Raw genomic sequence first — 11069 nt, 5'->3', positions numbered from 1 at the left:
TAATTTCAAATTTATTTTCGGTCTCAATACAAAAGATGTAATAACTAACTCTCCTTTTTATATTTTTATTGGAATCTTTCAATGTTATGCAATATAAAAATATCGTAATTATAAAATAATTATAAGCTAAACTGCTGTGTTAAATAATTGCATCGTGCAAAAATAGTATTATAATATGTCATTAGTCATACAGTTAGTAATTTGAACTCTTTGTAAACCTGAAGGTGACCTAGGAAGGTCGAAACGTTGCTCTCTGCTTTATTAGTAAAAGCATGAATACCCATACTTGCCGTTTTGAGATACAATTTTAACTACAGTTTAAATAAGATTAAAACCAAACGTCATATGTGAAATAGACTAATAACCACCAGTACGAACATATATTATAATGCATTTTTCTGTTAGTTCAGCTAGAACACAAGAACGGTTCCTTTTTGTTAAAATGCTCTTGTCCAACAACGAAGTGGTATTGTACTTGCCAAACTAACAAGTTTTCCATTGTGATTAGGAAGGGACTGAAAGTATGCCATTTGAAACTCCGGACTGCAAGGCCATCTAGGTGCAGTTTAACAAGAAAATAAATAATTTGAAGCTATTCTTAAATCGCTTCTCCCTAAACATTGAAAGAAATGTGAGACGTCTCATGAGATGAAGGCGTGGTTCTGACTAAAACAAGAAACTATGCTGGATAAAAACTTTTAAAAAAGGTTTCCTGAATACGTGGCAGAGAGATGGATAAATACAAAATAAGAAAATATGGATGTACTCTTGTGTCTATTGTTATAATCTGAAATTTCTTAAGTTGTTATGTTTAGCAAGTTTGAGGAATTGTTTGTTTGTTTGTTTTGTAGATTTATTTTAATTAACCAATATTATGGTTTATTGTTAGTCATATATTAATATTGAACATCCTAATACCATAACTAAAATTCTGAAAAAAACGAAGAAGCATTTTTATATTATGACACATAGTATTTGAAACTTTTATGGTAGATAAATTTTGACGGATATGCGAAAAAGAAAAGTTTAACCAATTTTCTGACAGATTAAATCACTTGAGTAGCGTAACTCGCAATCCAATTTTCTCCGTAGTTGCGTAGGGCCTGGCATGGCCTAGCGCGTTAAGGCGTGCGCTTCGTAATCTGAGGGTCGCGGGTTCGCGCCCGAATCGCGCCAAACATGCTCGCCCTCCCAGCCGTGGGGGCGTTATAAAGTGACGGTCATTCCCACTATTTGTTGATAAAATAGTAGCCCAAGAGTTGGCGGTGGGTGGTGATGACTAGCTGCCTTCCCTCTAGTCTTACACTGCTAAATTAAGGACGGCTAGCGCAAATAGCCCTCATGTAGCTTTGCGCGAAATTTAAAAAACAGACAATACTGATGAAGAAGTGAAGTAATTTTACCATACATAACAATAAAAGTCAAACTAAAACTTGGGACTAAATACAGTGTGTATATTAATTTACAAAATTTAAAAATACAAACAAATTGATACATGAAATAATACGCGGTAAAATTCACACTGACATTTGCATATGTTACAAGAGTCTTAAAATAAGGAGATTTTAAATTATGTGAACAATGAACGTTGTTTACATGTTTCGTTTAAAAACATTCATAAAAAAGCAGGTGAAAAAAGAGGTCTAGGTTCAGCTTTAATTTAAAGAATATCGTCTTCATAGGTTTAATCCATGGACCAGTCTAGGGAGATCTGTTAAATGAAAATGGAAGTTTAGTGACGTAGTTTTAGAGTCGCCAATAAAAGAAAAACAAAACCAATTCTGAGCCTCAGATATCCAGATCAAACAAATTAACAAAATTTACATCAATATGCATGGCTTCTAGAACCTTAGGCTATCGCTAATATGCTCTGATATTTCAGAAGGCGTCTTCATGAAAATTCCAACAGGTACAGGCCATGGGTGGAGCCCTAGGAGGGAGGGGGTAGGATGACGTAGAATCAAAATGTTTGGTTCTTCTGCAAGGCCATCTTGCTTAATGACCCTCGGTGACAAAGTTAGGAAGGACATCTTTGGTTTACTTTTGAGAAACGACCATGAAGAAGAGAGTATAAAAGCCAGAATAGTTTCCAGAGTGTGTATCGAGGTACTGTTGTTGGTACAGATTTCCTTAGTAAGGTAGCTGTTGATTCTACATACAATCAATATAAAGATGATGCGATTGGTAAGTGTTGTTAAAACGCTTTGATCGCGGCAGTCATTATTGTTTAAAATTAAACATTTTTAAATGTTTTGAACTTGTAATATTTTATCCAAATGTTAAATTCAACTTTCCCGTTTCTCAAGTTAATAGAAAGTATTATTTTTTAAACTTATTTTAAACGACAGCTTTGTTTCATTTTCTGCACTTAAAATTTCAATCGAATTATTAACATATATATATATCTAGATATTAAATATAGATATATAGATATAAATACAGAGAAAGATGTTACACTTTACTTGGCTGGATAAATATTATTAAATATTGATTAATTCCATGGAATGTTAGTGACATATTACGAGATTACTTATGATACATTTTACTGTTTTTTTATTACGGTTTTATGTATTAAACAATATGTCACCCTTCTTCATTATGTAAGAGTCTGAGCTGAACATGATACTGGTTTGATTTTAAAAAAAACTTAACTTATTGTTTATTATTTCATATCATGCTGAATAATTCATTTGAATATATATCCAAACGAATGGAATTTCTATCTTTAAAATGTTCTGATATTAATTGTTACATACTAAACAAATCGCTGTGTTAATTAACGTTATAAATTCTAATGTTGATTTTCTCAACAGTTTGGTTAGCGTTTCATCATTTTCATAAATTTACAACAATTGATTTTCTCATTGATTGTAATACTTTATGTATATTTATAGGTTCGGAAATTGATTTTAAAATAACGTTTTTTAAATGAAGCTTTGTAACGATACAGTTTTGTATTTTTAACTAAGGCAATCCTTGCTTGTCTCTGCGTTGTTGCTTTGGCCGAAGTCTTCCCCTTCAACGTTCCAGAAGGTAAACACGATCCGGCCTTTCTGCAGAACCTGCAACAGGAAGCTCTGAATTACATCAACCAACAACAAGTATCGGATCTCGAGAAACATAAAGCTGAGGAGCTTAAAGTAGAGGAGCGTGCTGCTAAACAGGCTCGTCACTATTACCCTGGTTATTATCATCCTGGTTACTATCATCCCGGCTACTACAACCCTGGTTACTACCACCCAAATCACTACTACCCTGGTAATTACTACGGTGGTTACTACCACCCTGGCCACTATTACTCCGCTTTGCACCACAATGCTGCCCTTCATCAACACAGTTTGGATGAGCAGAAGGCTCTGAAGGAACGAGAGAAAGTCCTCGAAGCAGAAGACCCTGATTGCCAGCCATTAAACCTAATGACCCGGTTATATTTTTATATTGATACTCAAATATTTTGTTCTTCAAGGTTACAACAGTTTTACAGATACTTTTACAAATGTTTGTTGTTTTCGCTTTAACTAACAATTTCTAAAGGATTTTCAAACATGAAAGAACACAATTCGCTCTCTACTTGTAAATGCAACGTGTTTTGAAAGACTGGATAATTTACTGCTTGAAATTAATAAAAAGTGAACAAACAATTTTGGTACAGTTTTATTTTACTGGTGAATCCCTTTGCTTAAGTCTTGTGAAATAATTTCATGTATTTACTTAGCTACATGTTGTCTGTCTGTGTTATCATATTCATAACTCTCAGAGACAAATGTACAGATAGCTTACTGTTTTGTATTAAAACGTTTTCAAAACTATTTTAAGCCATTCTTTCTATTTTCTTCCGTGCTTGATTATTGTGATTGTTTTGTACAACGCCATTTCAATTGATTTATGAAGTATTGCTCTCAGGAACTTTGGCAACATTTAACAAGATATTGTTTATTGAAAGGACAAAGATGGTGTTTTTGAGAAAACTGTATTATCATTTCTATATGGAATTTGTTTAAGATTGCTACCTCAAAAAATGCTACGTTACAACAGCTAAAACGGATATAATAATATCGATACTAGCTTCCTACAAACACAATTTAAAACTACTCCTAAAACATGAGTTTTCAATACTAGTCATCTTAACTTTCAAAGTATATCAAATACCAACCTTATGATATAGATAATGAAACAGTTAAGCTTAAGCCTATTTTCAGTAACTTCTAATAATGTTGAAAACTTCTTATATTCTCAAGCACACAAATCATGAATTCTTTGTTATACTAACCAGACATGGATCGTTGATGAAATACGTTTAACCTTTATCTTTCGAAATATATTATTGTGTAGTACATTTGGCACTTTATTAGTTAAGTTTTTACAGGTGAAACTCTACTATTCCAAATGTAAACATATATATATATATATATGAGAAAATTTGTTAAGTCTAATTTGTGAAATGAAAGGATAATTTTTCACGTAAAAATACTTCCAAGTCAACATATTATTGAAAGTGAGTTTGTAGTAAGTTTGTATTTGTTAAAGTAGATCATTGACTATTGGTGTGCCTTCAGCGGTTCATCGTAATTCCACAGGTTCACCACTCGAAAAATAGGGTTTTGATACTCGCGATGGAAATATAAATATAACTCGTTATGAGCTTTGACTAATAAGTAGTTTTATGTAACTTAATGCACACTCAGTTATTTTCTATATTGTGAGATTAAAATTTAAAGTATGAGTTAATTTCAAACTGCGAAACCAGGTAGTTTAAGTACATTCAAGCTTCTCAACTGACTTTGGGAGGTGGAAATTGGGAAAGGGTGTTTTCTAGACCACCTTAGAACCCCAGAAGAAAATTGGCGGGTTTTTAATGTTTATCGAGGTTAAAATCTACGAGTCCATGCGCACTTTTTCAACTACAAATAAAGACTGAAAGTGCAAATAATAAAGTGGAACACACGAAATCACAAATAGCAGACAGACTGACATGTCCACAGCTTTTCGTTTTCCTGAAATGCTTGAAAGTTGTGGACATGTCAGTCTGTCTGCCTATTTGTGATTTCGTGTGTTCCACTTTTTATTATTTGCACTTTCAGACATGAAAGACGTGTGTATATTTTACACGCCGGATTAGCCGCTAAAGGGTTTTTTTCTCAGTGGTCGTGAAGGCTGCAGCAGACCAGGGATCCCTGATTGTATCGAATCCCTTACCATTGGATGAAGGATCCTGTTCTGCTATTTAACTTGTGGTTGCTGATGTGTGAAAAGAAACCACGCCTAGACGTCTTCCTTAGGGTACTCAAAACTAATCGAAGGTCACCGGACAAGATGTGGACAGAAGAAACCTTTCAAGGACGTTCTCGAGGCTACAAGAAAAAAATGTAATATCGCAACCAACGCTAGGGAGACCCTTACCCCTAATCGTTTTCACTGGAGAAGTTCTCGCTTCAATGATCTCTTTATTCCAAAACTCATCGGTAACGTATTGAGAAGGAGAACCTAGATAAACGGAAGGTATACACATTAATCATGCTTAGAAACCCTCTGCAACAAACTGTAGGGTTCTTGGATTGATTTTATCAGTTATTTACGAATCAATTAAAGCAGACCATGTTATTGGTCAATGAGTGATTTGCAACCAATGTGTGAAGGTATTCTTTCAAATTGATGAAAACAACTAGAAAAGTCAATTTTACACCCATTAACTTAATATGAAACACTTGTGTATGGATGTAGTCAACAGTAAGTATAATAGAAAATCATTAGCGATGACCAAAGGAGTATTTCCTATGTATTTCGTCCACTATCACACTTTTTATCCAGTAAATTACCGTCTGTCTCTTCAACAGTAACAGTAACAAAAATTATCATGTTTTATGTAGTTGCCTTATTAAATATTTAATCGTTTTCATACATTTTGACATTCTTGTGTTTTTTATTTCTTTATTTGTTGTTCAGCACAAAACATTACTTGTGCTAAAAGCCTTCAGACTTATTGTTGTACCATTGGAGACTAGCAAGAAAAGATGGTGACACGAAAATTAAGTATTATAAGATGGATAAAACGAAACAAAAATGATGATAACAATAAAAATTGCTTATTTTGACGCACAGATTAAACAAAACAACATAACAATCTGAAAATAGAAGGAACTCGAAAGAATTAAAGGTTACTTTGAGAAACAGGCTATGTGGTCGTGGATACAGTTACTTACTTTGTACTCAGTAAATATTCTTATCGGATAAAAGTTATTTTTAAGGAGAAAAAAGTGATAAGTGAGTTACTGGTTAAGAAACAAAAAACATAATTCATCCTGTGGCCAGTTGAATCTATAAAAAGCTGGACAGTGCTTTTATCCATATTTGTGTCAGAATGTCCACACAAACTTAGAGAAAAGACGATAGGCTCTTCCTATTTCTGATTTGATTGATCGAATGGACGCAGGATTGATTTTTTTTTTGGTCCGATTTCGTATTGGAGAAAGAATATTAAATACAATTCCGTATTTACTACGTGTATTTACACGATGTTTGGCAAGTAAAGTTTGCTGTACATGAACAATCAGATATTAGCCAGTCTGAAGAATATTGATACTTTTGTATATCGTAAAGTTTGTATTTACGTAGTCTTTAGAATCGCCGAAATACACATCTAATGTATTTTTGTTGTCTCTGCCCATTTTTCTTGGTACTTTGTCTGCTCTACCACGAACATTTGCTAAATTAGCAGTTTAGAGTTAAATGAATAGTTGGTAACTAACATCAAACGTGCAAAATCATGTTGGATGGCGCTCTATAGAACGTCATGCCTTGCACACTTTGACCCTCACCAGTGGCATAGGGTTGACTCTTCAAAGCTCCTGACTCAGCAGAGGATGCACTAACATCATCCTATCCATGTAAAACAATATTCACAGACCTAAGATAACTAACACCTTCAGCGTTAGATAATTGTTTAATACTTTGACTCCTGAAAAGGACTGCAGTGGTTGAGCATTAGTGAATCACTACATCTCTAAGTTCACTATATTATTTCAACCATGACTAAATACTAAGGAATTACTACATTTGTAAGTGTCTAGCATGACCAAGTGGTTAAGGCACTCGACTCATAATCTGAGTGTCGCGGGTTCGAATCTCCATCACACCAAACATTATCGCCATTTCAGCCATGGGAGCGTTATAAAGTGACGGTCAATCCCATTATTCGTTGATAAAGAGTATCTCAAGTGTTGGCGATGGGTGGTGATGACAAGCTGGGCCTCGTCTACCAAACTTCATTCTTAAAACGACTTGACTGTGGTTTCTCATGGTAACTTGGATGAAAGGTTTGTTTTATAAATTTGTAAACCTAAGTGATTCTATATCGAAAGACATTATGTTCAAGGACTAAACGTTGATAAAAATGTTATTATATTAAAAGAATATCTTTGGCTAAGATATATCTTGTTCAGGATTTCATATATTTAACTTAATAATGAATTTCGAATTTTATAATAACGTTAATGTGTTTCGGATCTTGGATATAAGATGCTCTGTATAGTCTTAATATTACCCTTATATTTGACTGGAATTTTAATATATCATTTTAACTTAAGAACAAAAGCTTAATTATATGTGTAGAAGTGTCCGTGATTTTATATTGAAACTGATAATTTAAAGCAAAAATATGTTACTCAAGCCAGCTTAAATATAACTTAATTCTAACGGTATTTAGAGACCCACACCCGTGAAAACCATTTTAAATCTCCCAAATTTAGTTATCAAAAATGAATGACATTCATTACAGTACACGTGTTTTTTATTACTAAAATTTCAAAGCATATTAAAGGATTAGGATATTATATTAAACTGTAAAACGAAAGTTTTAACTTTCGTTAGATTACAAAAATTAAAAAATAAAGTTAAAATTATAAGATGAAAAATTCTCATTAAATTTATATGCGCACGCGCACAAATGTGTCTATAAAATATTGATGTGGGCCTTTACACAAAATTATTGAATTTTCAAATTTTTTATGCTTGTTAACAATACTTGAACCTATTTTGTTCGCAAATGCATTCTTGAGAACATGATGTGGTTGTTTTAGATTTGGTGAGTTTCCCGCATGTTTGTTCAAGACATAAGTTTATGTGTTTAATATTTTAAAGCGGGTGTATCACCTAGAATTGTTCATTAAGACATTACTTTGTATTGTACGTTTCAAGTTATTGAGCTTCCAAACTTTTACATTAAGGCATGACATCATATGATAGATATTTTAAAGTGGATGTATTGTCCAATGTTGTGCACCAAGGCGGGATTTTATATTGTCTGTTTAAAGCAATGAGTTTCCCAGCGTTTGGTTATCAGTACATGAGTTTATACATTTAAAAGTATTCATATGTATAGAGAGGGTTAAAAAGCGATTGATACATCAAAGAATGATATAGTAAGTCTACAGTAGATGTCGATATATTAAACATTAGATTAAATAACAGCCAAAAGGTAAAAATGTTATTTGTTTTCAGTTCAAAACACCCTTAACGTCTAAGTTCATTTACTTGTTCATTTTTTGCTTCTTTTCTAAAACAATTATTATATATGTTATTATACAGAATTAATTAACAGAGATACATATGATATATTGAAGAAAAATGAAGTAATTTTACCATACATAAGAATAAAACTAAAGCTTGGGACTAAATAAAGCATGTATATTCGTATATACAAATATAAAAATACAAACAAATTGAATATACGAAACGACACGCGGTAAAACTCACACAAATTTGTACATAAGTTCCGAGGGACTTAAAATAAGATGTTCAAGTTATGTGAATAGTGAACGTTGTCTACAAGTTTAGTTTAAAACATTCGTAAAGAAAGCAAAAAGTGACAGTCTTAACCCAATTCATGTGTGTTACATAGTGACTACACAGTTTGCTTTGCAAATCTGCAAAAGTAAATGACAGAAGATAAAACAAATTAGGTTTAACACTGACTTAAAAAATATCGTGTTCATAGGTTCACCACCTATTATTGGTCCAGTCCAAGGAGATCTGTAAAAGAAGCACAAAGTTTAATGATGTAGTGTTAGAATCACCAATCAAGGAAAATCTTTTTTGTGCTTAACCCATCTACTTTAAACTAATTAGCAAAATTTATTTTAAATACATGTGGCTACTAGAACCTCAGGCTAAACTATATCTAATGCGCTCTGATATTTCAGGAGGTGTATTTAAGAAAATTCCAACAGGTACAGGGCATGGGTGGAGACGTGGGAAAGAAAAAATTGATAGGATAACGTAGGATCGAGATGCTTGGTTCTTCTGCAAGGCCATCTTCCTTAGTGACCCTCGGTAATAAAGTTAGGAAGGACATCTTTAGTTTACTTTTGAGAAACGACCATGAAGAAGAGAGTATAAAAGCCAGAATAGTTTCCAGAGTGTGTATCGAGGTACTGTTGTTGGTACAGATTTCCTTAGTAAGATAGCTGTTGATTCTACATACAATCAATATAAAGATGATGCGATTGGTAAGCGTTGTTTAAACTCTTTGATCGCGGCAGTCATTCTTGTTTAAAATTAAACATTTTAAATGTTTTGAACTTGAAATATTATATCCAAATGTTAAATTCAACTTTCCCGTTTCTCAAGTTAATAGAAAGTATCATTTTTTAAACTTATTTTCAACGACAGCTTTGTTTCATTTTCTGCACTTAAAATTTCAATCGAATTATTAACATATATATATATCTAGATATTAAATATAGATATATAGATATAAATACACAGAAAGACGTTATAATTTACTTGGCTGGATAAATATTATTAAATATTGATTAATTCCATGGAATGTTAGTGACATATTACGAGATTACTTATGATACATTTTACTGTTTTTTATTACGGTTTTATGTATTAAACAATATGTCACCCTTCTTCATTATGTAAGAGTCCGAGCTGAACATGATAGTGGTTTGATTTTAAAGCCCACCCACGCTAGTACAGCGGTATGTCTCCAGATTTACAACGCTAAAATCAGAGGTTCGATTCTCCTCGGTGGGCTGAGCAGATAGCCCTTTGTGGCTTTGCTCTAAGAAAAAACACAAAACAAACACTTGATTTTAAAAACATAACTTATTGTTTATTATTTCATATCATGCTGAATAATTTATTTGAATATATATCCAAACGAATGGAATTTCTATCTTTAAAATGTTCTGATATTAATTGTTACATACTAAACAAATCGCTGTGTTAATTAACGTTATAAATTCTAATGTTGATTTTCTCAACAGTTTGGTTAGCGTTTCATCATTTTCATAAATTTACAACAATTGATTTTCTCATTGATTGTAATACTTTATGTATATTTATAGGTTCGGAAATTGATTTTTAAAATAACGTTTTTTAAATGAAGCTTTGTAACGATACAGTTTTGTATTTTTAACTAAGGCAATCCTTGCTTGTCTCTGCGTTGTTGCTTTGGCCGAAGTCTTCCCCTTCAACGTTCCAGAAGGTAAACACGATCCGGCCTTTCTGCAGAACCTGCAACAGGAAGCTCTGAATTACATCAACCAACAACAAGTATCGGATCTCGAGAAACATAAAGCTGAGGAGCTTAAAGTAGAGGAGCGTGCTGCTAAACAGACTCGTCACTATTATCCCGGTTACTACAACCCTGGTTACTATCACCCAAATTACTACTACCCTGGTAATTACTACGGTGGTTACTACCACCCTGGCCACTATTACTCCGCTTTGCACCACAGTGCTGCCCTTCATCAACACAGTTTGGATGAGCAGAAGACTCTGAAGGAACGAGAGAAAGTCCTCGAAGCAGAGAAGACCCTGATTGCCAGCCATTAAACCTAATGACCCGGTTATATTTTTATACTGATACTCAAATATTTTGTTCTTCAAGGTTACAACAGTTTTACAGATACTTTTACAAATGTTTGTTGTTTTCGCTTTAACTAACAATTTCTAAAGGATTTTCAAACATGAAAGAACACAATTCGCTCTCTACTTGTAAATGCAACGTGTTTTGAAAGACTGGATAATTTACTGCTTGAAATTAATAAAAAGTGAACAAACAA

The 11069-nt window shown here is 33.0% G+C and overlaps 1 protein-coding gene and 1 pseudogene across 2 annotated transcripts; both read left to right on the top strand.

Moving 5' to 3' along the window:
* The first annotated feature begins 2025 nt into the window (after positions 1 to 2025).
* Positions 2026 to 3641, top strand: LOC143230280 (uncharacterized; annotated as a pseudogene). The gene is made up of 2 exons (XR_013016312.1): positions 2026 to 2184; positions 2970 to 3641. The product of XR_013016312.1 is annotated as an uncharacterized LOC143230280 (transcript).
* Positions 3642 to 9348: 5707 nt separating this feature from the next.
* On the top strand, positions 9349 to 11069 carry LOC143230279 (uncharacterized). The gene is made up of 2 exons (XM_076463527.1): positions 9349 to 9503; positions 10426 to 11069. The coding sequence occupies exons 1-2, from the start codon at positions 9492 to 9494 to the stop codon at positions 10837 to 10839; spliced, it is 426 nt and encodes a 141-aa protein (XP_076319642.1). The 5' UTR covers positions 9349 to 9491; the 3' UTR covers positions 10840 to 11069.

The sequence above is a fragment of the Tachypleus tridentatus genome, chromosome 10, assembly GCF_004210375.1.
Source record: "Tachypleus tridentatus isolate NWPU-2018 chromosome 10, ASM421037v1, whole genome shotgun sequence".
NCBI lineage: Eukaryota > Metazoa > Arthropoda > Merostomata > Xiphosura > Limulidae > Tachypleus > Tachypleus tridentatus.
Note: the sequence above shows the minus strand (reverse complement) of the source record. Positions and strands in the feature narration are given on the sequence as shown.